Source organism: Onychostruthus taczanowskii, unplaced genomic scaffold (genome assembly GCF_017590055.1).
Source record: "Onychostruthus taczanowskii isolate IOZ18803 unplaced genomic scaffold, ASM1759005v1 scaffold7, whole genome shotgun sequence".
In the NCBI taxonomy this organism is placed as follows: Eukaryota; Metazoa; Chordata; class Aves; order Passeriformes; family Passeridae; genus Onychostruthus; species Onychostruthus taczanowskii.
In genome coordinates this window covers 4,319,512-4,347,247 of record NW_024504786.1, presented here as the reverse complement: position 1 = coordinate 4,347,247, position 27,736 = coordinate 4,319,512, and the positions used below count along the sequence as shown (strand labels likewise).

Sequence of the window (27,736 nt, the reverse complement as noted above, 5' to 3'; positions counted from 1 at the left end):
CCCTCTGTGGGGAGGGAGGCGGCACAGGGCCGAGGCTCTCCCCATGCAACATGGTACCCTGTGATTCCCTCTGCAAGGAGCACCATGATCCCGATGTCCCCAGCCTCAGCTGGCAGGAGGGGTGAGCTCCAGGGGGCCCTTGTGGGGCGGAGGGAGGGAGGATGAAGGACGGAGCCAGGGCCTCTGTGGGGTGGTGAGGAGCGTCCTGCCCTGCCTCGAGCGCCTCGAGCGCCGTGCTGTGGTGTCCGGGGTCTAAGTGTTCTGTTTAATGAAAAAGAAGTGCTTTATGCAGTATATAGATACTCTTCTCAGGAAAAAATATTTAAAAACTATTTTTTGTAAAAGTAAAGGTGGGACAAGACTATTAACAAGAGCATGCAGTGACAGGACAAGGTGGAATGTGTTCTAATTGAGAGTAGGTTTATATAAGTTATTAGGGAAAAAATTCTTTATTGTGAGGGTGGTGAGGCCCAGGCACAGGTTGCTCAGAGCTGTGGCTGCCCCATCCTTGGAGGTGTTCAAGGTGAATTGGATGGGGCTTGGAGCTGGTGGAACGTGTCCCTGCCCATGGCAGGAGATTGGAACTAGATGGTCTTCAAGGTCCCCTTACAATCCAAAGACTCTGTGATTCTATGAAAAAAAGAAAAATCCCCAAATCAAAACTCTGGATGAAATTTGAAGGGGGATGTGGTGGGGGCAGAGGGAGGCTGCCAATGCCTCCCTTGAGGGAGCAGTGACAGCTCCTTGAGGAACTGACTGAAGATCTGGCAGCAGGACAGTGTCCCCAGCAGTGGGACAGGATACCTGGCAGTGGGACAGTGCCCCCAGCAGTGGGACAGGGTCCTCGTGGCGCTGCTCCCTGGAGCTGGCAGCTGCTCCCCTCACTGGGCAGGCAGCCTGGGCCAGGCAGCCCTGCTGGGGCGAAGAGCTGCTGCATCTGCTCAACAGAAGAATTGCTGCTTTTGGGACTTGGAGATTATTTATCTTAGCTGTCATAAATCCTTCAGGACTACATTGAAAGGGAAACTGGGGAAAGGATCCTCCAGCTCCTGCAGGTGCTGAAGAGCTGGGCTGGCAGGGTTGCTCCCGAGGCGTCTGTGGCCACACGCCCTCCTCCTCTCCTGCTGCTGTGCAAGACAGACACGGGACTTTTCCTGAGCAGCCGTTCGGCGCACGCAGGAGTGAGGCTGGGGACCTGCATGAGCAAAGTGCGTGAGGATGGGAAGGATCCTCCTTCCTGGGACCCCACTGCCATTTCTTCTGCTCCCTAGTGGTCCATGCAGAGCAGGGAGGTGGGAGGGGTGTGATCAAAACTTCTTGATTGTTCTCTCTTGAAAGTGTTTCCTGGTGGTAAATAAGAGTTTAGTTTATGATGCCCCTTCTCACCATATTGACTGAGCCCACTAACATTTTTGCAAATTTTTCTTAAAAAAACCCAAGCAAATTTATTCTTATTTAACAAGAATAAAGACATATTTTACAAATATAATTTTTGATGGGAAGCAGTCTCTTGGGAAGCTTCTATGATACAGTCCAATATCCTGTTAATTGATTTCATTCTACAGTGTAATGTTGATGAGTCTTAATTCCTGGGCTTGGGTGTAGGTATCCTAAAAACTTAAACATATATAGAGTCTTACATAATATAAGCTTAGTTGTTGTTTTTTTTTTTGTTTTTTTTTTTTTTAATATTTCCTTCTTTAATGGATCCATTTATGGAGGTCATTGTAATTGGTTTATCATTCTGATACAAGAACAGTGAGTAAATTCCCTAAGGAACTCCATTGCCTTTAGTGAGGAAAATATTGGTGTGCCCTGTGGCTGTGATTCATGCTGCTATTGTGAAGTCAGCCAGCTGTGAGATATATGTGCAGGCAATGGATGATAAATGTGTTCTAATAATCCAGTATACAAAGTATTTCCATAAAAATTCTTCAGTAGTATCCAAGGACATTAAAAAGTCCATCAAGAAAGTCCTTCATTAAATGGTTTTGAATCAGGCAAAGAGTGTTTTAATGCACAGTTGTACAGGCTACTCAAATTTTCCCCATGATTGTTCCAGAATCTCTTTTTAGCATATGATTATGATACTGCTGAGAATGTTGCTTCTGATAAAAAATTGTATTGATTTTCAGTATTTTCAATTCCAGTTGCATACAAGAAATTAATGAGACTCATTTTGTTGCTTGGGATAGAATTGTGTGTTTGTTGACAGTCATCACAGGAATTAGCTTTAAAAAGATCTTAAGATCATCTTTTATGCAGGATTAAAATTCACTTTGATTACTTACATAACACTCTAGATGTCCCCTTCTTTCTGGTGGAGCTCTGTTTTGGGTCTGTTTATTGCAAATGCAGCAGTGGAATACAACTCAAAGCATTTCCCTGATGTGCTGAAGAGTTGAGGCTGTGTACCCTGAGGCACCCCCACCATCCACAGCTTGAATGATTTGATGCTGGAAGACTCACTTTGGTTGTTCCTGCTCTCTCTGCAAAGCAGCTAGGAGGAACCAAAAGGAATCTCCCAGTGCCAAACCAGGCAGAAACAACCAAAGTGAATCTTTCCAGGTTGTTCCCACCTGTGGAAGATGAACAAAATGGGATGCAGATCACCTCTTAATACCTATTGTGAAATTTACTCTGGAGTGCTTGTGCAGAAAGCGAGGTGTGGAGCTGTACATCAGTCCTGTGCTCAGCACCAGTGTGGAGACCACAGCTGAGAAGGAGTTGGGAGAAAATTCTCCCAATTGCAGAGCTTTTAAACTTCCTTTCAGAACTTCCTGCTAGAGCTAGATCCAACCACTGCTGGACTGACACCTCCTGTCCATCCTGATTCCTCCCTCCCCACATATGAGGTTAGGAAGGATTAATGTCAGAGAAATTATTTATTTTATTGAAAAAAGTGGATGATTTATTCTAAAACAAAGATTATACTGATTAACTATCAATATAGACTACCCAAATCTCCGGACTTTGTTTTCTGGAAAACTCATTAAAGAAATATGAAAGTATTTAAATGGAAAAGAAGAAGAGTTGAAAATGCTCAGTTTGACTTAGTTCTGTATACTTTCCACATGTTTTTAATAGCCTAGTGGTAAAACCCAACACAACCACGAGAAGCCATGAAATCATAATGAAACATCTCAAGGTCAGTCTCATTTTTCTTTGGTTTTGCCATTTAGCCCATGCAGTTTTTGTAGCAGATGTAACATGAGATATCTGTGAACATAAAACACTTCTTGTTTTGCTTCCCCTGGTTTTTCCATCTTATTAAAATTCTTCTTTTTTCGGGGGAGGGGAGGCAGGGGGAAGGCAAGTGGTGGGCTGGAGATATCAGATCCTTTTAGGAAAGTTCAAAAGCAATGATTAACTATGGTGAGTTTCATGTGGTGGGTCAAAGCCTGGCTTTCAGCTGGTGTGGCATGCAGAAACACAGAAGCATACATTTAATTCCTAAATGAAATGCAGATATCTCTTTGTGATGAAAGAGGGCTGATTTTAAAGCAACAGATGTAGAACTCTTCGTACCTTGCAGAACAAAACTTCCAGAGATGGAACCTGAAAAGCACATCTGTGACCTACCTGAGCACATCCCAGTGGAATTCCCAGTGGAAGGGAAATCTAGAGTTTTATAATGATTTAGTTGCAAACTCTTCAGGAACAACATTTGCAGGTTCTTGTGCTGGACTGAGTGCTGTGTGGTGGTTTGGAGGGAAGGAGAGCTGTGAAGGGAGTCACAGATGCCTGTGGGTACCTGCAGACCTCAGTGGCCATGTGGGGACAGGAGCTTTGTGAGGAGGAAGGATGCTTTGCTCCCTCCCTACATCTCCAGCTCTTGGGACCATCTCATTGAGGAGCCAGCTGGGAAAGAAGGTTTGATTCTATTGCAGGAGAAGTGATTGAACATTTTCCCTCTTCACCCACCATACTCCCCATCTTGTCTTTCTGAAGCCTTCTGTACTCGTTCCCCAAAATACCACTCTGTCAGTAACAGGCTGCTACGATTTTACTTTTGACAGCCTGCAAAATTTCTAAAATACCTTGTGACACAAATCTGCCAAAAGTCTCTGCTGTGCCAAATCTATTCCCATATATCATCTTCTAGGCAACAGTGATACAACTGTTGCTGCTTTGTAAATGATGGCATCTGAGGTTCTGTCACTTAAAATGGAAGCCTGGCAATTCTTGTCACTATTGTGAGTAGTGCTTCCAGAGAGACAGAAGTGGCTGATCCAAGGTAATCATGAGTCCCCTGTACTGTGTTATGTAACTGTCTCAGTCTTCAGCTCATTTATCCTTACCATGCATCACCCTGTTGATTTAGAAAGGACCTTTTCTCTGTTTACAGAGGGGAAGCAAACCCTGCATTCTTGTGGTCACTTGGGAAGTCTGAGTGAATAACGAACCTGACCTTAAGTAATGACCACCCTTCCTGTTCTATTGATCTAATCCATTTGGGGTTTTGTGGGACAAACCCTCTTACAAATTCCAGGAATATCAATCAGTATGCTCCAGAGTAGTTAGTAAGGAATGTAATTTTGAGTGTCTCTCATCTCAGTTGTAGGTGAAATCACAGGCTAAATTGAGAATTTTAATGCATGTGTTTAATTTTCAGCTCAGCCCTTAGTGAATGGGTTCATTAAATTTGTCTATTCTGGAGCCTCTTTTCCAAATGCAGCAGAGCCAGAGTTATTACTGCGAAAAGCTGCTGTGCTCTCCCACTGCAAGGTGGGCAATAGAAGCATTCTGGTAGAAAAACCTTCATTACTTTGTCTCCTCCCTGTACTTAGTCCTCAGATGGGGGGCTGTGATCCCAGTCAGCTTTAATGCCTGCAGGGGAAAGCCAGCAATTGCTCATTGACAGAGCTGCTCTTGCTGGAAAAACACACCTGGGTGCTCAGCAGAGGCACAGACGGGGGGGGCTTAGCGCTGGGCAAGATCAAAGGCAGCCTGAGCTTTCCACATTCACTTATCTCCCAGGTTACACATTTTGCTCGCACACATCAACCGCCGTCTGCTAATAGTTACCTCATTTTTATGGAAAGCACAGAAAGGACTGAGGTCATTTCCAAAACTATCCATCTGGCTTGAAGATGAAGCTTTCTGTCTGCTTTGAAAGTATTATAAATCAGTTTGCTGTTGTTAAAAAGGGACTAAAATTGATGTTTGTTGTAGAACTGAAAGCGAGACCTCATCAAATGGGGGTGTTGCAGAGTTCCTGTCTTTTCTAAATGCTATAGAATTGCTAGAATAGCAGGGTGGGCAACTCAATTTAAACTCCAGTTTTGACTATTTAGATAATCTTATTTGTATGTTAGGATTTGTATTCAGCTAGCACAAATAAACTTAGGTGCAATTAAATAATTTAAGTAGAATCAATTAAGACTAGCAGAGCTTATGAGTAACTGTATTAGTTCTATAAACTTCTGTATTAGGGTCGGCAGCCAAAAGCTCTTGGGAATTAGTGGGATGTGTAAGTGTTCTGGTTGTATCTCTTTCTCTCAGTTCTAATTGTTGCACAAGGATATATTACAGCAATTCAACACTGCAGAACTTCCTTGGCATTGGCAAAGTCCTCAAGAACCTGTTTTAATGTGTCTTTAATGGTGTTCTATGCCACAGTAATCTGCAGTGGCTTTCTTCTCAGCAGTATCATCAGAGCAAAGGAGTTGCAAATTAACAAGCATAAAACTGCCTCTGATAAATATGTGCTGATTTGGGTTACTTCCCAAATTCTTTCTTCTATAGCTGTATGCAGTGCACTACCCTTCTTAATTATCTTCTCTCCCTCCTCAAGAGTCTTCCCCAGTGTGCCTTTAGAAGACTTTAATTGGCCACATTCCCTTTCTGTTTAGCAGGGGGAGGCAACTTCAAAATAGGATTGAATGTTGCCAGTTAAGAAATATGTTCTTTCCACATATGCTTGAAATTATACCATGCAAACTGTTGTAATAAATGATTGACTGGTCGATTGATTGGTTTTTTAGTATAAATTTTTTGACACTGTAAAGGTCACATGTTTGTTTTTATCCTCTGAAAGTAGGAGAAACATATTTACCAACACAAAGCTTGCACTCTAACTTGATAATCAACAGCTTTGTTATTTTTGTTGGAAGGAAGTGTGATTATAACTGGAAAATGTGAACAGACCCATGCATACAAATATCTTATGGAACCTACTGCTAGTCTAATTGCACTGTGCATCAAGCTGCTTGACAACACACACCACGAGACACAGAAAATAGCTAAATGGAGGAAAACTTACCATAGAAATGATCAGAAAGTGTCATAACATCAGTGTCACCTCTCCCAGCTAGCAGTGGTGTCTTGTGTTCAGTACAGAACGACTGCAGTAGCAGCCAGGTGCTCCAGTCAAGGACACGATACACTAAGCAACACACGTTCACCAGAACCAAGGCCCAAAGTGCCTGAGGCCTCTAGCTAGAGCATTTCATACCACAAATGGAAAAGGCCAGGTGAGAAACAGGACCATTGCCTTCCTCCCAGCTGAATGGGAGGCAAATTTTAAAAATCCAAACAGTAAAATGTTAAAAACATAATGCATTTCCAATTTGCAGAGCAGAACTGGACACTCTTTGAGTGGGGTTTGAATGCAGAGAGCCGATTTTAAACCAGCCTGTTGATTCCATAAAAATATGCATTCACACATGAGGTTCCCATATTTCCTACATGTGAGAACATCATGGGCAAAATTTTTGAAAACCCATAATGAGTTTTCTTTGTTGTGCAGGACTTGAGCAGCACAACTGACTGCTGATGTTTGGTGCTTCATCTCATTTGGAGTTCTCCTTCTAGGAGCTGCTTAAGCACCAGAGCTGACTTAGACCTCTTGAGCCATGATTGCACCGAAAAGTGTCACACCAAGTAAGCTGTCTCAGGCAAGGGGCAAAAGGATTTGCACTTGTAGTTAGCCAAAGGTTGTAGGTGGCTGGGCTGGAAGGAGGTGGAAGGCTGGGAGCACTTTCTGCTTGGCACAGTGGCATGGTGTGTGGGCAGACTCTCCAAAACCGCTTAGTCCAGAACTACTTGTTCCAAGTCTTGGATCCACTTGGCCTCTTTCTTTGTAATTTTTATCTAGGCAAGGTGCTTGTAAACTGATAGATGACTGGCAGGATCATACTAGCACTTCATGTAGCTGTAATTGACTGGGTGGAGCTGAAACTTTCTGTTGTGTTTTCTTTGTGGGCACGGTTGGCACGCAGAGACCCTGCCCAGAGCATCCCCGGCTGCTTGAGCTTGTCCCTGCATCACCCCTTCACTTGTGTTGATACAACTGTCTGTTAGGACTATGCTAAAAACATATGTGAACTGGTTTGAATTAAAAATACTTCTCATCTGGTTCTTTGTCTGGCCTCATAAATAACTGGGTCTGTACAGCTGGGAGAGGAGGGGAGGCAGTGCAGGCAGGAATGGAAAGCTGGGAGGGATGAGGGGGACCTCCAGGAGCTGCCAGTGCTGCTGAGATGAAAAGTATCAGATGTTGTGTCTGTCAGTCAGTGCTTCTGCCCATTCAGAGGGGCACAGACCAGCCTCAGCTCTCCCCAGTCACTCATTCTTATGACACTCTGCAGAACAGGTTCTTTACTGGCTTGTACTGGAGCAAACTGCTCTGAATAATTTCAGTTCTTTCCTATTCGTTGTGTTCTTTGTTGTTTTCACTCTAGAGTCAAATCGAAAAAACAGTTACCAACTGTATATATTTTCAAAATAATGCATGATTTCTGAGGAAAGGAAGACCTATGTGTGTTCTTTCTGGCTTTACTGCTTGGTAATTAAACTACCTATACTACAGTGCTCTGAGGGAGCTATTCAGTGCATGATGTAAGAAACAGTCTGAACAGGAGCCCTTGAAGAGGTGAACATGTACATCCCAGGAAAACCTCTAATCATGAATGAATGATACACTGAATCTGCAATGAGCTAATGCATTAAACACTTCTGCTACTGGTTAATGCAGAAATTGTCCTTTTGGACTCGGTTATTTTTCCCCTACAGATGAGAAGAGCATATTAGAATACCAGGCACATGGTATCTCAAGCTGCTATGCCACAAGTAGCTAAATATAATATGTCAAGTGTATTGGTATGAGCTGGTGTGTAATCTCTAGATCAAATCCCAACTTTTCAAAAGGTCTCCTCACTTCAACTCTCTATTTTAGCAGACATAAGAAGACACTAATAGTAGAAGTGCACAGACAGCCTGTTTTTAAATGGCAGGTTTATTAAAAATGTTCTCTATCACAAACATTGGAAACATATGTGGCAGACTTTGCTGTAAGTGCAAGATTCAGTAGACAGTGGAAAGGGAGTAACTGTCAACTGAATTATGAGAAATAATGGGGCAGTTTCCACAGCAAACTCCTCATAAAACCCCATTTTAACTCAGCATCCTCGGGTCCCAGTTTGTGTTCAGTCTGCCCTTTGGACGCAGCACATAGTGAGCTTGAGCTTTGAGTTTATACATATTTACAGTAGAACAACCTATATGGTACAGGAGAGGACACATTAGCACCAGTGCTTATGGATTAGAGCTCACATCACCTCTGCCACTGCAAGTGAATGGAACTGACCTTACTGAAGAGTTAGGTTAAAAAAAGGTTAATAAATCTGGCACTTGGAAGGCAAACTGTGCTCTGCAGTGATCTAGGAAATCTTTGTGTTGGGTATCACACTTGACTGCCTGTCTCTGAAGGCTGCCCATCACAATTACCTTAATGTCCTTCCTTGCATAAATGCACACTTCACTTCCCCTGTGCTTGCACTATTTAGGAATAGATGTAACCCCTTGAGATCAGGAAATCAGTGTGATTTTCTTACTGCTGTTCTAAAACTAAGCACAAACTCTATATTTAGCGAATATTAGACAAAATTAGTATCTTTAGCAATTTTGGTGAAACATTTTCACATCGCAAAAGTTCTACAGTGTTGGTAATTACTGAGATTCACAAAAAAAGGCTTTGGTTAGAAAATCAAAAAGGGTCAAATAAAAAAAAGCTTTTTAAAAAAAGGAAGCCAAGGGAGTGTCAAATACTATATTGAAGTCAATGAGTGCAGAATAAAACTGTAGCAGTCCATTAGTTAATTTTCCATAGTAAAATCTTCCACCTAAAGAAGCCCGTGTCTCTTGCAAGCTGTGTGCCTCTCTTGACGTTCACAGCTGGTCTCCTAGCTCCAGTGCAAGCAGGGTGGTCATAAGTCCACGCTTTCCTGTTCAAGGCAAAGAGTCCTTCTTCCAGCTGTGAGGTAGAGATTGGGTATCAGGTCACTGGGGTGTGAGATACCTCGGAGTGTAGCAGTCACACATTTGTTTCTAGTTCATTTATTTCAATAGTGCAGTGGTCTTTACTGTTGGATTTCTTAGTGTGATTCTCCACTGGAGTTTCTTCTTGCTCCACTTGTATGGGTATATGGTGCTGCAACCCTTTCACTGTTTCTGGTCCACGAGATTCATTCATGGTCTTCACACAGCCATTTCTCTGGTAAGCCACAATCTGATGGATGTTAATAGGCTTAGTTTCACAGATCAATGGCACCTATGTGAAAAGCATTAAGATCTGGAATACTGCCACTGATTGCTGTATACAACAGGAAGGGAATTTTTACTTGGAAAGCCTGTGGGCTGCTTTACATTCACCAGGATTATCTAGAGCCCCCATGGACTTCCAGAAGCTGTTTCTCATATACACTAAGGCATCTTTGCACCATCTGCATGAAGCGAACGAGTCTGTGTAAAAATGCAAATTCTGTCACAACTCGAATTGAACTTACAGTCATGGTAACAGGTGCTTGCCATTGGTAAATTGATACAACTAGGGTAAATAGAGACCAGAATTCCAGGGCTCACTTCAAAAAGTACAGACTCTCAATGGCCACTGTGCTGAGCTCTGGGCAGTGCTTGTTCTTGGGTGCAATTAAATAGACCAACAAACCATTTGTTGTTGCCTTATGCCTTTCTTCTAACCCAATAAAATAACACCTGTCTCTTCAGTTGTGTCTGTTTTGAAAGAAATGAAGGGGATTTTATTAACTGATTCATAAGTTAAATATTGAAGTGTTCTTTAAATCAAACCAGATTCTGATGGGGAAAGTAAGACGTAAATACTGGCAAAGAAAGGAGGTGGGCTTGCAGCTGAGAAAATATGGCCTTTGGGTATATATTACTAACTGCACAAATTATGCAGCCAAAACGTATGGCAGACTAGCAGTATATTTTAATACCATTACAGAGCATGATTCAAAGAAAAATCTCATCACAGATGACTAAATAATCCCTCAGGAGGGATTTCATATTACTGCAACGTCTATTCTTAAGTTCTGACTGAGTTCTAAATACAGCAGTGAAATGTCAGGAGGCCTGTGTTATGCAGGAGCTCAGCCTACACTTCTGGCTTTGTAATGGGTGACCTACCTTGCCCATAGGTTGTATTTTAGGGGGTTTGTAGGTAGCTGCATGTGTAGCCCCTGTAGTCAGGCATAATCCTGTCATCAGTAATTACTGCAGGTGCTAATTACCTCAGAGGACACTGCCTGTCTTTCTACATACTACTTGAAAGAGCAGGAATTTTAAATGAATGTTGCAGGAAGGCATGGGAATGGGATTGACCACAAAATTCTAAAATGAGAGAAATAATGATAGAAGCAAAACTTTGCTATTTGTGTGGAAACCTACAGATGATGCACAGAAATGAAACTTGTCTTGTGAAGATTAGTCCCAATGAAGAAGTGTTCCTGCATTACTGTTCTGTCTTAGTTGAAGAAAGGTAATGAGATTCTGCCATGAGCTAAAATGGTTGGAGATTAGCACCTCCAAATCTGATGGGCTCATGGAATTAGGAATCTCCTTTGTCAAGGATTGAAGGAAGGACATGAGGAGTTCCTGTTACAAGGAAAGATTGAATCATGCATGCCAAGGAGGAAGGAGAAAATGCATAGGAGTGGAAGGAGGCAGGGGCAGAATACAGATGTATGTGTGCTGTATGAAAAAAGATACAGAGGAGGAAAAAACAAAGCTGTAAGGAAGGACTTGTATTAAATGTAGAAATCATGAAGATGTCTGAGAATGAAGTCTAGGATGAGTCGTGCTTGTGCTAGTCTGGAAACAAAATTCTTGCAAAGGTGGCTTCAGATTATGCTGACTCAGGGGCTAGCAGTGCCAGGGTAGTTGCTTTTGATGTGAGCTCATTGATTACACACATACACACTCATGCATACCTTTACTTCTCCCTCCACACAGGTGGTCAAGGACATCTGTCACCCTGCCCTGATGCTGGTCACACTTCTAGCAGGACAAATTACTGGCCAGTCAGGACCTGGGTGCTGAGTGTGGGACTCACAGTCCCAGCATCTCATGCATTTGCAGGACAGCGCAGCTGCTTCTGCTGCTCCCATCCCCAGTGTGCCAGACACAGCTGCCTTGCAAGCTCTGACTCCAGTGGCTTTTCACATGACATAATGGGAAAAGATCCCTCCATCCCATGTGCTAAGCTGCCCATTGCCCAATTCTGTCCTTTCTCTGAAGCATCCTTTATAAACTGGAGGAATCAAATGGGGGGGCTCACAGGTTCTTTGCCACAGTACAGCACACCCTGGCACACCATGGCTCACAGTGTGGTTACCTCATTGCCATCCTTGATGAACTCCTTCCGGCAGATGTGGGCCATGATCCCAGCAGCCAGCGCGTCCCCCAGGACATTGATCATTGTTCTAAACCTGTCTCTGGAAAATGAAACAATAATGGTAAGGTGTTGGCTCTTTGGGTAAATTCCTGTGCTTCCATCAGCTGTAATTATGCCTGAAGGCCAGTTTTGCTGGGTTTATGAGCTAAAATGTTTAGAAATGTTAAGAAGTTTGGTATCAGGCATCCTGTATTATTGAACAGGTAATTTGGGTTTTCCAGCCTTTTCTGAGCTTGGTGTGCTGTGCTGCCACACACTTGATTGTGTAACTGAGCTAAGTGGAGTAGCTGTGTCCCCCTAGAGATGCAAGCTGATTCAGCACTAAAAAGGTGGAACTGCACATCACACCTGCATTTCTGTCCCAGTTTATACGTTAAGGTCCAGCAACATGGCCTGATTTGGAGACTGGTGCTGCAAATGTCAGAATTCAATAAAAGCAGAGATCAGCCAACACAACCAGTCCCTTATATTAGTGATCATGGTACCAATCTTAGCAACCAAAGTGCTACTTAATAAGATTATTGTGTTGGTAGAATGGGCAGGATACAATCAAAATAATTCAGAAGATTGCTATGTAGCTACACTCACAAACCAAGCAGCCACTGACCATATTTAAGTAATGTTCATTTCTGTAAAACCTGTGGTGACTTTGACTCTTACACAACCTAGGCAGTAGCTCCTAAAGACTCTTCATTTTCAGTTACCTTTTCCAATTTAAATTTGTATGCTTGACAGTATTTGGTATACATAGTTAAACTATTTTTCATTTATTCACTTACGGGATTTCTTCCCTGTTTACACCTTTTACCCACTGTCTAAAAAAATAAATCTGTTAAAATACAGATTGCAAATAGACAAAAGTAACTGTCTGCCATATAGAAGCATTACACTTGAATCATCCTGGAACCTATTAGTTAAAATTGATGAGATTTCAGATAGATTATATAGCTTCTAGGTCTGAAATACATAATGTCTTTTCCAAGAAAAACATATACATCTGAAAACTCTGTCATGTTAGTAACTTAATTTATAAATGTACGTTATAAAATGGAGGTTCAGAAATCTCCAGATGTTTGGCTTATTAAAGTCAGTGACAGTCCAATATCAACACTGCCCAGATTTCTGATCCTGTATCTTAATATAGAAAAGAATTGAAACTCTGTGCTGATATTTTTTTTCAGATACTTTGGGTTGGTACTCAGTGCATGTAAATGTTTATGCATTTGTTTGCTTAGTTATCATGAAAATTCCTGCATGAAAGCTTATTTGTGTGTGGAGTTACCACATTGTGTGTGCAACTGTGAGTAACTTCAGCAATAATACTCCACAGCCTACACCTAGACACAGTTGTTGACTCCAGGACCCAGTCCTACACTTGTTTGCTCAATCCATTTTTTTAATTCCTGCTGTTCTGATTTTGGATTTTGTCTTTTTGGGTTCGGAAATTTCCACAAGAACATGTTAAACAGGGAAAAAAAGGCAGTTACAGCACACACTGTTAAAAGTTCCTGTTACACACTGACTTCTTTCCTTCTTGATTATCAAATAGTGATTCTTGGAAAGATATTCAGTGTTGTGAATTTTGGATTGTGCAACAAGTCAGCTGTGGTAGAGAAGAAGTTGTATGAACAGAGCTCAAGAGTTTGAGCTCCCTTTTGAGCTCTAATTAACATCCCTTCAAGACAGGGTTTTTCCAAAGAAACAGTGCTCCACACTGAAACTCAAGAAAAGGGACTGCCTGGCACGTTGTTTGACCAGTTTGTTCCACATTCTGAGTGTATGGAGCAGTCTGCACTATGCATGAGGAGAATCACAACACACCACTGGCATTTCTCCACTGAGAGGCCAACCTGCTGCTGGTGGCATTTCTCTCAGTGCAAACGTGTGTCTCATAGGTATTTGAGCTGTAATTGATATTATTAAAGATGCAAAACTTTTACCTTGTGTTTGATAAATGAGCTAGGAAACATTTTGGTTTTCTTCTTTATGTCTCTAAGCACTAGCTAAAGGTATGAAGGTCACATACACGTTATGGCTACCTAAGAGAGGTGTAATACCTGCAGTGCATTGTAATGGGTATTTCAGTCTCCTGAGATCATCTAACCAGCCTTCTTTAAGCATTCTTCATACTCCAGTACTTCCAAAACTAATACTGAAAATATTCATCGTGTCAACCATGTTGACACTTTGCATCTGCAGGCTCTTGAAACCACCAAGTGCCGAAATACATAAATATGCTTTTTGTTTTAAAGGTCATCTGCAAAAGACAGAAAATTTGGTCTATTCCTTACTCACTTTTTAGTACCATCTGGAGCTATAGCCTGAAAAGTCTTTGCTTGGTTGTTTTGAATAGTTGTGTAAGACAAAAAGAAGAATAATTCCCATGTACACTGGAAGGCTTACTGGAAAAACAATGAAATGTTGATGTTGCAAGAGCTGGGCAAAAACTGAGCCATATAGAGGGAAAAGGCTTTTGTAATACAGTCTTAAAATATTCATACAACACAAGATTCATTACTCCTGTTAATGCTTATAATAATAATAATATTCTATTACACTGGACAGAAAATATTTTTTTCTCACAATTCTTCATTAAAAAAAAAGTGGCTAAAAGTTGAATAAAATAGGATATATAACAGAATGGACTTGTAACACAATTTATCCAGAACCCTGATGTAATGAAACGCCCTATACTAAAGGAGATATATTTTAAATAGCTTAAATAAAAATAATTTGGAAATTACCTTGTGTATGCATATGCTAGTTACACAGTTAATTGACATGCTAATGAGCTAGGGACCAGTATTTTATGATCTATCTTCCTAGACTATTCCAAATTGATTGTTCATCAGCATATACATGAAAGTTGAGAGTTCAGATAAACCACTCCATATGAATTTTTAAAGTGACTCTTCTCATGGGTGACACAAATCCCTTTCATCCTGACTGTGTTAAGTTTCAGCCCCTGGTTGTGCTGTTAAATGCCCCCTGATTGGGGATGCAGCAAAGTGCCCTCTCTGCAGAATGGCTGCAGTTGCAAAACTGGGGGCTGCAAGCAGGTGCTGCCTGTTTCGCACTGAAATCAGAGAGCATAGAATTGCATCAGGATCTGTGGTGAAAGGAAGACATTATTGGTGCCAGCACTCAGGCTGACTGTACTGGGGTTGCAGCAGCAGTAGCCATGCACAGCCCACACCATCACCATGCTGTCATGGCTCTTGTGGGCACGGGGGTGCCAGGGGTGCCAGTGGTGGCAGTGGTACTTGCTGGCTTTAGCAGTGGCTCAGGCCTCTTGCAGAGTGCTTCCCTGCTCTGAGATGATGGCCTTGAAATGTCAGTGGGCTGAAGCAGAGTGCAGGCAAACCATGTTTCCTAGGAATGTTGGCCCCTTATCCTTGCCCAAGGAAAGGTGCCAGAGTTGCCCCTTAAGCACATTTGTCTGGCTCAGCCTTCAAACTTGTCTTGAAGCTCATCATCCAACCTGGCTAGGTGCAGCCACTTCCACTGCCTGACTATCCTTCTACATAAAAGTAGTCCTTAAGTTATTTTGGGATCTGAATTGAGGTAGGTGCTTTGCTCTACTTCTTCATCCTCCCTCCCTGTGAAGGTGAAGATTGATCAATATGTCCTCTTCTGGACAATCTTGTCTATGTAATAAACTGCTGTAGTGACCTTTTCAGCTCTGGTTTTAGACTAAATGGACTCCATTTCTTCAGCCTTTCCATGCAAGACGTATTTCCAAGACTCATCTAGACTCCCTCATTTATCAGTCTTTTTCAATATAATGTCCACATCAGCAGAGTTTTTAATCTAAGGCTATATCAATACTATTTCAAATGACATAATCACTGCCTATCTAGACTCCCTCATTTATCTGTCTTTTTCAATATAATGTCCACATCAGAGTTTTTAATCTAAGGCTATATTAATCCTATTTCAAATGACATAATCACTTCCTTTGCCTTTATATCTATATCTATATCTATATCTATAGTGTTACTTACAGTGCCCAGTCGACAGCAATAATCAACGTGATGTCGTCTGTTGGTAACCCCACCGAGGTGAGAACAATGACCATTGTCACCAGGCCAGCCTGTGGGATGCCTGCAGCACCTATGCTGGCAGCTGTTGCTGTGATACTTTAACAAGGAAAGAAAGGAATAATCTTTACTTTCTGGAAGAAACCACACATGTTTCTAAACCATGCTCTTACACAAGCCACTGCATGGAAGTGCCAATGTTTTGTGGACAGAATCCAGGTGAGACAGCAAGGATAGGCCAAACTATCTGCCCAGGGCTAAATTCTCACCCTCAGCCTTTGCAGCCTTGGCACTGGTGGGGCAGTTCTGTTCTCTCCCAGTATCAAAGGTGCAGAGCAGAGGGGCCAGCCAGGCTGTGGGCTGAGTTCTGCCAGCTTGTCCTGGGTGATGACACCACCCAGAGCTGTGTGCCAGGAGTCTGCCAGCCCCCCTCATGGCTGTTGTCCTTGGCAGCCAAGCTCCCAGCAGACACCTCTGGGTCACCATGGGCAAATCCGTGGCTGGCCCTGCCTGGGGCCTTTACTGTCAATCTGTCTCAAGGGTTAGACCAAGGGTGAAGAGGCTGGGCCAGGGTGAAACCCTTGCACAGCGCATGGCTTTGCATACTTGGATCTAAATATGCAGCAAGCCTGAATGTGACTGTACATGTTCAGTTTCTGGAAAGTATTTTTACTTGACCTTCATACCATTTTTTCAGCCAGGCAAGTAGAAATGAGTGGGAGACCAGGGCAAGAGTAGACCTGGCAGGTTTAACATTCTTTTCATAATGTTATTTTTAAGGGAGGGATTTAATTCCTTTTTCCAGGAGCAAAAGTGACTGGATGTATTCATTTCCACCAAACTAGTGACTTCCAAGAGCTAGGCCATCCAGTAGAGAGACAAAGAACAAATGTTGACAGTTGTAAAAGGATGACAGAAAGCATTTACACTGATAATCCTCTGCATTCATCAGTCAAGAATGTCAGAGCTTTTGGCAAGCAGTTAAGTCTCATTAACCTACTATGGAAAATGAGGATAAGTGTATTCTCCCATATGGAAACTGAAACACAGGGATATCCAGTCCCCTGCTTACAGCTGTACAGTGTACCAGTACAGCAGCAGCAGTATTTCTACTTAGAGCCCTTTTTGTTTAAAAAACCCCAAAACATTAGTATGTGGGTGAGATAGGGAAGGGGAAAGACCTAAAATTAAATTTTGCAAAAGTTAACTTGTGTAGCATCCTAATAACATTGTAATGGAGCATAGATAGGGACAGAAGCTCAGTAGCTGAGTAAGAGATAACTATAACTAACATTTAAAGGCTTTCCAGTTAGTGCTATGAAATGGCTGTCTCATCAGGACTGCTTCTGCCTCTTACATCAGGCCACAAAGTCTCAGGACTTAATAGGGAGTAAAACCAGGAATATTTAACTTAAGATTTTACAAACAAGCTCATCTGCTATTCCATTCCATCTTTACCTTAATATAGAATTTTCTTTCTGTAAGATGATCAGTTGATGGAATCTTTACTTTCTTTCTCTGCTATGTCAATGTTTGCATTGATAGAAACTGTTAACCTGGATTTTACAAACTATGAGCAAAGTAGACTGATTATTTGTCTAATTTTTTTCCCCTCTGGCAAAAATATTCTGGCATTCAGAATTATTTGAATTTTAAATCTCTGGGTCCTAAAGTATCAAGATCTAGGGTAGGTTTGGTCTATAGAATACTGTTAGAATTTGGATTACATCGTTGATGGTACTGAGTCCACCATGATTTCCTGTTTAGCTTCCTCATTTGTGCATCTTTTTATTTTTCTTCTCTTCTTGGATTTTCCCCAATCTTTACTTGTATTTTCACTCTACTGTTTTATTTCTGTCTTGTCCTTGTGTACTAGCACTTAATGTGGGGGGTAAAGGAGATAAAAGGAGGTTCTGCTAAGAAAAAAGTTAGAGCTTACATTCTTTCCATTTACTGTCACCCTTCTTCTCCTTCATTTTTAAAATTACTGTTCTTTACTTCAAAGTGTGTGTAATATCTGTTCATGCTCTCCTATATTTTAGCATCACATGCTAAAAAAATATCTCAAAATTCCAAATCACAAAAGACTAAATTTTAGAACAAGCTCATTCCAGCAGTTTTCAAAGAGTGCAAGCCTGAAGCAAGAGCTCATATGGGCACAATTTATTTCTTCTTTTTGTAGTCCGACCAGGTCTTGCCAAAAGCCCATTAGCAAACCTCAGCTGTCATCTGGGGTTGGCTTCAGCACACTCCTCTTCTTGTCATGAAAGTTTTCAGGTCCAGCAGAAGATGGGCAAGGCCCAGCAGTGTACATGGGGCAGTGATGAGGTCAGTGGGTGGTAGTTAAGCAGATCTCAAATATATTGCACAAAGCTCTGACTATGAGGAATGTTTTTATAATCATTTGTTCCCTGCTGGAAACCTGCAGGTTTCAGTCCCTGAGGAATTCTTTGGCAGTCACTGGAGTTATTCTGGCAGTAATTGTTCAGCTGGATCTTCCAATCTTTTGGATCCATTACAGACCTTTCAAGGATGGAGTACGCAGCTATAACACTCTCTACCAACTGAGAGTGTGGTTGTTTAGGAAGCTTTCTGCTTTAACAAGCAGCAGAGAAGACAATTAAAAAGACATCTTAGTGACCTGACATCTTCATGAAAACCTGCCCTGATGGTAGCATCTGTCCTCCTTCCCTCTTCCCCTGATCCTGCCAGGGCTTCCCAGAACACACTATTCCTTGTTACTTGATATAAGACTTCCAGTTTTGCAACTTTTAACCTTTTCCTTTCACTTGAAGACAAAAGTCAGACTTCAAGTTGAAAACAGTTGTGAAGTTTAAAATAGTGTTCTAAACACCAATAATAATAAAATGTTCCAATGCTAGAAGTGATCAATGGGTTGCCTAAAAGCAAAAATTAGACAGTTACCCTCAAACAGAAGCACATTTCCCGGTGTCCTCAAGCATCCATTGAACAGGACCACTACAATTCCTCTTTGAGAGTCCCCAATCTCTGTGTTACTCGGAAACAACCCTTCGATGAGTGATGCATCTTTGATAACAGCAAAGATGAGTTTTGTTCTTGCTACATCCAAGAGTAGTGCCTCAGACTCAACAAAATGATGGGCCTGATGGGTCCCTTCCAACTCAACTGGTTCCATGATCCTATGCAAACCAGCAAACCCCAGGATGTGGAATTTGGGTTTGTACCTTATGGTGATGATCTGCCCAAAGTCCAGCTCGTAGTTGTTGACTTGGGCGATGAAGATGGCGGCCACGGCCTCGTACAGCGCCGTCCCGTCCATGTTGATGGTGGCTCCCACGGGCAGCACGAAGCGCGCGATCCTCCTGTCCACGTGGTTGTTCTCCAGCAAGCACTTGAAAGTGATAGGCAGAGTGGCTGAGCTGCAGGACAGCAAAGAAACACACACTGGGTTATTTTTGTTTCTGGGGAATTGTGGTAAACCTTGTCCTGGCAGGGGAGGTTTCACACAACCATCCGAGCTTCTGGCTCCTTGCTGTGCCTGGGACTCACTTGCCAGGTAACTCACTCCTTTGCTTGATGGAGGATAAGGACAGTTACATGTGTAAATGTTGGAGTTAGTGCTAATTTTGCCTCCTAAATTTAGAAATATTTTTCTCTCTTTCACTGTTTCAGAAGCAAATGGACAGAATTCCCACAGAAGCACTCAAATGTTGTACACTCAAATGCAAAACAAAGGAACAACATTCTGTGCAGCTTATTACTAAAATCTCTGAAAACTGTTTTACACTTACGGTTTCTAAAAACGTTTCCTTCCAAGCCTACCTCATATGTAAACAATTTTTTATTTCTGCAAAGGGTTAGACAAAGATCTTATCAACAGCAGCCTGAAAATAAAAGTTGCAGACAAAACGTCTGTATTTAAAAATATAAAATCCAATTTTCTCCCTGGGACAAATCTGCCCCCATCCCTTGTCTGATCATGTAACAACACATAACTGCAGGTCATAGAATAATGTGTACATATGTAAATGAGATGTGTATGGAATAGAATGGAAGGGTATAAGAACATTTGACAGGTATTCATTTTAAATTGAGCTTGATACCCTAACAAATATTTCTGATTTTTGTTTCCATTAACTGAGACAATTAACAAAACACTATATGGTCATATATTTTCTCTTTATTAATAAGAGGTACACATTTTTAAATACTAATACACTGAAATATATTTATTTGTATATTTTATCAACCTTTTGGTAACATTCTGCATTTTACGATGTGGTGTCTCATTGACTGATGTCATGATAATGAGGCTGCATTCAAGTGAGTGAATATTTTTTCATTTTTTTAATGAAAAAAAATTTTTATGGCATATTAGTTTGTATGGAAAATAAGTAACAGCACTGAAAAAATACACAAATCACAAAATATTTCCAAATCTAATACACTGCTTACTATCTGAGACTATTTAAATAGATGTAATATAGCAAACTTCTTCAAAATTGCTCCAAAGTTGCCTCTTAAAAAAGATGGCAATAAGGGAAATACAGTATGGTGACACTGTGATCTTCAGTGTCCTGTTGTCCTGTGATTTACATGCCAGGAAATCCAGGTGTCTTCCCCCTGGTTTGGCAGTTCACATTGCTCTGTCACTGTGTGTAGTGACCCTCACATCCCAATGTGACTCCAACACCTAAATCTTATAGTGACCATGAACTGTTCTCAATTGAAGATAACACATTGCATCTGCAAATTCTTTCTCAGTTGTTGCAAATGTCCTATAAAAGCACAGAGGGATTCCAGAAACTCTGAAATCACAACCCCAAGTTTGCAGGAATGCCTAAGCAAAATGTTTCCATGAGTAGGAGTTGTCATTTCATATTTGTGCAAGCTGTTGTTCAAGGAAAGTAACCGTGTTTGGAAAGGAAAAGTAACTTCCTGCCATGGAAACACAAAAGAAAAAAGACAAGGCTATGTTTTCAGTATGATAGTTCTGTTTTCTATAACTTCATGAAGTCTGACTGCTGAATTATTTACTACAAACTGGCAGTCACTGCCTGAAAATCCAGACCAAAGTCTTTCTCTAAGTATGTAAATATGCTGGAAAGGCAAGAAAGCAATGGAAATCTGATTACCTCCTGTAATTGGGGTATATTAAATTTTTTAATTCAGGCAGTCCTAGTGTTTAATCAATATTTGCTTTGAAAAACAAACACAGCAAAGCATAACCCCCTAATCCCCAAAGCTGCTCATGAGATGTTTCTCTCTTGAGTAGCGTGCCTGTCATTTTTCACACGGTCATTTGTGAGTGACTGAAATTCTCTGCCTCTTGTTTACCATAAAATGTTCATAAAAAAGGAGGCTGTGGCTCACAAATAGTGTAGAACTGAAAGCCCTGGGAGTAGCTGCAACCAGGAGCAGACTCAGTAGCATTGCAAGATGTTCTGACTAGAGGCTTCGCCAAGAAAAAGTTATTTAACTCATTGTCTCCCTTTCCTGCAGCTACTCAGTTTTGGAGAGTTACTTGTTTCTAAAAACAGCCTTCCCTCAGACATTTGACTTTTCTGTAACAAAACCCTGTCTAATTTCTCTGGGTGGAAATAAGGACAAAAAGGTAATCTTACAAGTCCTTGCCACCTTGCCCACAGTCTGACATACAGAATATTAAACCTGTCTGCCTGTTCTGAGGGCAGAGAGCTGAGCTGTGAAATGTGCAAATTTTAGCTGATTAACATGTTACAGTTTGGTTGAGATGTGAAAAATATTGTGCAATACAATCTCCAATACCAATGGCACAACCAGCAAAATCTGTATCTGTTTCCGTTGTTGTAAACAGATTTTATGACACTGTTTTTGCAAGAATTCAACTTTTAAACTTGTTCACTGTCTCACAGTTAGTTGTGTCTTTCATTTGAATTTTATGCTGCCTGAAGTAAAATTTCTAAGGCCCATAAGAACGTTGGATTTGTTGTTTGTTAAATATTACAATAATAAAGAAAATGGTCAGAATGTAAATGCAGTGATGGTGAAAAACATGCAAGATAATGAAAGAAAACACATTTCCAGATTCTTTTACTTTCTTAGATGGGCAACTACTACATTGTCTCACTCAAATTTATGACCCTGCCTCTTAGAGTTAGTGGGATGTGTGTCCTACATACTCCTGCTGAAAGACTTTCAGAACTCTCTGCTCAGATGAGAAATTTAATTTATGATATAGAGGTAGTCTTCTCAATTTGCACTAAATTTGCTTATATGTGCTTTCTGTATTTCTCCTTGCACAATCAGCTGCTGAAACACAAGATGTTAAAAATCAGCTTTGTCCTCTCTCAGCCTGGATTGTCTTTTTAACCTCTCACTTAGAAGATTGCTACTTTACATCCCTGGTTACCCTTTCAGCACCTGTTTCATAGAAATGAACTTTTCCTGAATACAGCTGACAAAAGTTGTGTGGAACATCCTAGAAGGGGTTGTCCAATGATGTTCCATTTTTACTCATATTGTATCATCTGGCACACACCAGAAAAATATGTCTTATTTAAGGCTTTGGATTTGGTGGCTCTCAGGAGGAAAAGGGACACAATAAAAAGGTCCTACTGTAGTTTTGGAGTAATATTAATGTATAATTTCAATATTATAAAAGACATTATCAAATAATTTGTCTAGTTTGTCTTTCTAGTTAAACTCAGTGATGTTTGCTTTCTTGAAAGCTACTTTTATCCACTGTTAAACAGTGGGGAAGTAACATTAAAGCCTGACATTTAATATTTACTAAGAGAAAAAATAATACTCTGAAGCACTGATCTTAATCTGTTAAGGCTTTTAAAAACTGATCTAAAGCTTTCAGCTGAGAGGAATCTTCTGCCAGCATTAACTCTAACAATTAAAAATACATTTTGAGAGTCTTATCTCAATTTTGGGACAAAATGCTGCAGCTGCAGAGACCGAGCATAAGCTAATGCTGGCCCAGGCCAAGCTCTTCCTAGCGAGAGCCACAAAGACAGCCAGTCACTGTGGAAGAGCAGCTGTTCAGCCTGCTCTGTTTATCTTATCATTCAAATGCATTTTGATATTTGCTCCAAAAAATCAGCAAACTGATCTCATCTCCCCTTTCTAAATCTGCCTTTAATTTACACGGTGCAATAGCCAAGATCTTAGTGTTTCGTAAGCAGAAAAACCCTTGAAAAACTCATGGTTTATAATTTGTCTTCAGAGAAGATGAAAATTGCTTCTTTTGATGGGATGTACCACTGAAAAGATGCTGCTTTAATTCATTAATGATATGGAAAGATGACCTAGAAAAACAAATTCCCTCTTGCCATTGGAATTAGGAAAGCTAAAATCAAGAAGAATTTTGCCTGCTGGCCAAATTGTGCTTTTTCAGCGTAGTAAAAGGTGACAAGATCAGGGGCAGTGTGAGGGGAAGAAAGCAGAGTCAGAAATGCCCACACGTGCAGCCTGGACACCCCAGAGCAGGGTGGGCAGGGGCAGCACGTGCTGTGCAGGAAAGAGGAGCTGTGTGCATTCATTTGTGTCCTAAATGATGCACCAAAGGAAAAAGATCTGCTTTTCTGCCCCTGCCTCTGCACTGGTACTGGTGCAGACCAATTGCTGTGGTTGGGGTTTCTGGAGAAGCATAAGGGGGTGAGAGTGGGGTGCAGAACCTTTCACTGAAGGGAAATAAGCAGAAATAATGTTAAGATGCAGTAAAATCCTTGCCAGCAGATGGCTGCTCAGTGGCTTTCAGGTTCTCCTGTGTTACATTCTTGGGCTTTGTAAATGGTATTGTTTTTGCTTCTTGTAGTTTGATCTTTAGCTTTAAAAACAAGCTTTCCCCAGGTGCAGAGTATCTCCAGTGAGTATCAGCACACTGTCTCGTGGTTTTCTTTCTATCTTTAGATGTAGACCTGAACCAACACAGAAACATCTCCAAGAAACACATCAGTATTCTTAAAATCAACTCTTTGTTCTCCTCTAGGATGATCTGAAAATCCAATACCCACATGACAAGTGTTATATAATGCCCCTGTGGCAAGCCTTATTTAACCAAATACAGATGTGTTGACTGTCAGGAGAGGCAGCTCTCCTGTCCAGCCCCAGTTATTTGTGCATGTTCTTTTGGCAACAGCTCAGTTATGTGCAGTATCCATTCCTTTCAGTGTAATGAAGGTGAAAAGTTCAGCTATCTCTAGAAAAGACACTGTGATTTGAGCAGAAAAAACGTGGAAACCATGTTGGGCCTGTGTTGGATTTGCAAAATACACACACTCTTAAGGAGGGACAAACGGCTAAATCCAAAAATGTCCAAGGCCCAAATCCATATGTTAGAGCCTTCCCTCAGGACTCCCCTTAAATTTGGTGGTACTTTAGCTCCTGCCAGTAAAGATACTAAATCTGGTACGAGTCCTGCTGGTGGTTCTGGTGCAGACTGAGCTGCCAGCTGGTGCCAGAGCTCTGTTCCCAAATACACCCTTTCTGGGCCTGTAAGTAATTATTCCTTGCACAGCTGAAGGGAGCATGTGCTGTCAGAGGGCATTCTCACATCAGCTTGTAATGGGTAAGGAAATGGGGCTGAAAAAAACATCAAGTAAGAATTGGTTTCCCTTACAGAGGCTCAGCAGAGACAGAAACCTCTCTCATCAGTTTTCAGATCAGTAAAGGACTCCTAAATTGGTGATAAAACCAAAATGCAATGCTGATGCATAATATGGAAAATCAAGAAAAGTAATGATTTTGAAATGGTGGAACACATGCTGATCTTGTAAGTCTTTATTAAACCTCCCTTGTTAAAGGCATCTATACTCATAAAAAAACTTGTTTGTTTTTTTTCTAAAAGGAGAAATACTCAGATTTTTAGTAAAAGCTGTTTCCTTCTAGAAAAAAATAGAATGAAAAGAATGGCACAGATTAAAAATCTGAATTGTCAGCAATAGAGTTTTCAGAAAGAGAATTCCTAGAGAAGCAGGGAAGGTAGTCAAGTATGTCAAATGTGAGCCTGATGAGCCTTTTCCAGCATTAACATCTTTGAGTGCAAAATTCTCATCTTACTTGAATCTGGGGATGTGGTGACATCTCAAGCTACAAACTTTGTACATTCTAATAAAAAATCTTTCCTTAATTATTTAAGTGTAGTTAGAGTTTAAGCACCACCCACCATGTAATTTTTTTGACTGTGTGTTTCTCAGTATGCTGCTCTTTATAGGTCATTTTGGAGCAAACTATTATATATTGATGCACCTTGTAAAATGTCACAGTGGAAATTCAGTACCTTCTGTACTGAAATAATAATTCCCTCTTCCCCTGTCTTTTAATCTTCTACATTACTTTAGCCACAGATGCCATGAAACTGTGTTGTCATATTGGCTACACAGAAATGTTATTTTAATTGTCATTTCTGTATCTGCTCCATGCAAGGCAATTCCAGCCCTTTCAAGCACATCTCATGCACCATTTTATCCACGTTGGGAGTCATTTTCATAGCCTGTTCACAAGCTGGTTTCCATTTTCACTGTACCTTTGTTCAGCTATGGTTAAAACTCATTGTACATCTTCTCTGAGAAGGGTGTAAAAGATACTATTCCTCGAGCACAACAGTTAAATACTTTCCCAGTGCTGGACAATAGCTTGCAACCACAGTCTTTTGTATAATGTACCAAGAAACAAAGACTAACATGAGTGGAAAGGATAAAATGTTTCCACATGACTGAAATAGGAGGTTCCCCACTAATACCAAAGATGAAGTCTGAACAAACTGTATGTCCCTCGTATACATTAACTTTGTAGAAGCACAGTATTTTTATATGGAAAAATAACTTATTTCCGTTCTAGTCCTCGATGAAAAAAATGGTTTTATCCAATATTTTTTAAACTAAGGGAAAACAATATTATTGTGCAGTGGTTCCCACATAACTTCCAAATGTTAAGACACACATTTTTTAAATTTATACCAGTGAATTGGGCAGAGACCATTGTTCAGATACAGATATATCTGCTCCACTGTAGCAATAGTGTGCTCTTCCCAAGAGGTAGCTGCAGTAAGGATCTAGCAAGTATTTTATTGGATCTGTCTAAAAACTCTGTAATACCTGGAGGATGTGGCCAGAGCAATGAGCAAGGCTTGAAGGATCCCTCTGATGAAGACAATGGGATTCTTCTTGGTGATGAAGAAGTACATCATTGGCAGGATGAAGAGCCCGTGCACCACCAGGCCACACACCACAGTAATGGCATAGAAACCCAGCTTCTTCCCAATGGCCGAGGGATCATCCATTTCTAAGATTTTGCCAGCTATTAGGAACACAATTCCAAATGGAAAATACCTGAGCAAAAAGAAAGACAGTCATTATTAGGAGACAGCTCCTTTCCATCACACAGTAAGAGCTGCAGCTCCTTCCAGTGGCAGTGCAGCACCTGCCCTGGCTGGGTTTGGCTGTTCTGCCTCCACACCAGAGCAGGATGCCCAGAGCACTGGGCTGGACAGTTTTGTCTGTGGGGTCCCCATCAGCACAGCTGGGATTATGGCACTGGCAAGGAACAACTTTAAAATGTTTTGGTTCCAAAGGCAGCTCTGACTTTTTAGCTTCAAGCAGGTAAATTAATGGGAAGAGGGGGAATGAATCCTGAGCTCCTCTCGTGTGTTTATGTTCCTGTAGCTGTTCATGGATTTTCGTTGGAAGCTCTTAAGTAAACGTTTATATTGCCTTTGGAAGACAGAGGAGAAACACCAACATGTATTAGACATGCTCTTGGACTGCCTGGGGGTTTGATTTGGGGCAGATAAATAGGCAGAAGAATTGTTACTTTCTGAATCCACTCTGGAAAGGTGCTTTATAAAAAATGTTGTGCTTCTGTGTGCAGCTGCATACAAAGTCATGGATGCCAAAAAACTTTTAAATTAAAGAAAAAATCTGGGAGCATCCAGCCATCTTCCACTTGCAGCTGTGTCATCTCCAGAGACTTGACACTACTTCCTCGTTTTCCCAGAAATAAACTACCTTCTTTGTCATATCCACCCAAGCAATCATTCCCTGACCCAGGTCAGTCAGATTGGACCACGTAGCCGGAAAGAGAGGGTGTGGGCTGAGTGTTGGTTCCCTGTCCCACATCAGGCTGACCCACACTGGGGGACATCCTGAGGTGGGGAGAAGGTGCTAAGCTGATAGCTCTTGTTGTTGGCAGCCACCTGCTGTTCCTCTGATCTTTGGGGCAGGCGTGTTGGCAGGTCTGGCTGGGCCTGCAGCAGTGCTGGAAGGGATGGAGGTACCAGCTAGAACATCCCATCATACCTGTCCCTTGTGTGGCCTGGGTGGCTATGACCCTCTTGGCATGCCCAGGGGTTGGCAGTGCCCTCAGGGCATACAGCACACCCCACCCAGCTGTACCATGTTCTGCTATGTGGGAGTAACTCAGAGGGTGTCCTGTCAAAAGGATGGTACAGACCAGGGACAGATATATGTGCATCCTCAAATGCGATGCCCTGCAAAACTAAGGATTATTCATCCTCATTTATTTCCCTGGAAATAAATGTGTGACATTTCTGTGCATTTTCTTCTGTTGAAATATTCTTACTCTTTTTAAAAAATACTGATTTTCTTAGCAAAAACAGTTACTTACCAAACAGCAACTGCCACTATCTTCATGACAGATTCGTTCAAACACTGGCAAAAGCTGACCAAAGGGACACCGCTGTTCCCCATTCTTCCCAACATTATACCTGCAATCAGAGCATTTGGGTTCAGTTTCTCAGGTGTCTTCACACACAACCCCAGTGCTTTCCCTCCCTCCTGAAACTCAAAGCTCCCTGGTCACAAGGCTGTGTCCTGAACCATCAGTCGTAGAGCCCTGCGTGGGATTTACCTGCTCTGAGTGATCCGTGGAACACAAACTGAGAAACATTTTCTAGTGAAGAAATCTGTCTCTGCCTACAACCAGGCAGCACGAACGAGGACTTGGGAGGCAAAGCCAGGTTTTGAGGTTTGCTCTGGTAATGGGGAATTAGTAATGGAGTCTCTGTCATATT

The 27,736-nt window shown here is 41.5% G+C and overlaps 1 protein-coding gene and 1 long non-coding RNA gene across 3 annotated transcripts in view; one reads left to right on the top strand and one right to left on the bottom strand.

Moving 5' to 3' along the window:
- Positions 1-508: 508 nt before the first annotated feature.
- The window catches only part of LOC121345022, a 56,322-nt gene continuing 29,094 nt past the window's right edge, over positions 509-27,736 (top strand). Inside the window, exons 1-2 of the long non-coding RNA XR_005953916.1 lie at positions 509-1,350; positions 3,088-3,148. This is a non-coding gene — a long non-coding RNA (uncharacterized LOC121345022). The remainder of the gene's footprint in view (positions 1,351-3,087; positions 3,149-27,736) is intronic.
- The window catches only part of SLC1A7 (solute carrier family 1 member 7), a 48,578-nt gene continuing 30,158 nt past the window's right edge, over positions 9,317-27,736 (bottom strand). For both annotated transcript variants that reach the window (XM_041421528.1, XM_041421529.1), the window contains 6 exons: positions 27,331-27,430; positions 25,803-26,036; positions 18,942-19,136; positions 15,700-15,834; positions 11,636-11,735; positions 9,317-9,553 (listed from right to left, as the gene is read on the bottom strand). In XM_041421528.1, coding sequence (XP_041277462.1) covers positions 9,317-9,553; positions 11,636-11,735; positions 15,700-15,834; positions 18,942-19,136; positions 25,803-26,036; positions 27,331-27,430 — 1,001 coding nt within the window. The remainder of the gene's footprint in view (positions 9,554-11,635; positions 11,736-15,699; positions 15,835-18,941; positions 19,137-25,802; positions 26,037-27,330; positions 27,431-27,736) is intronic.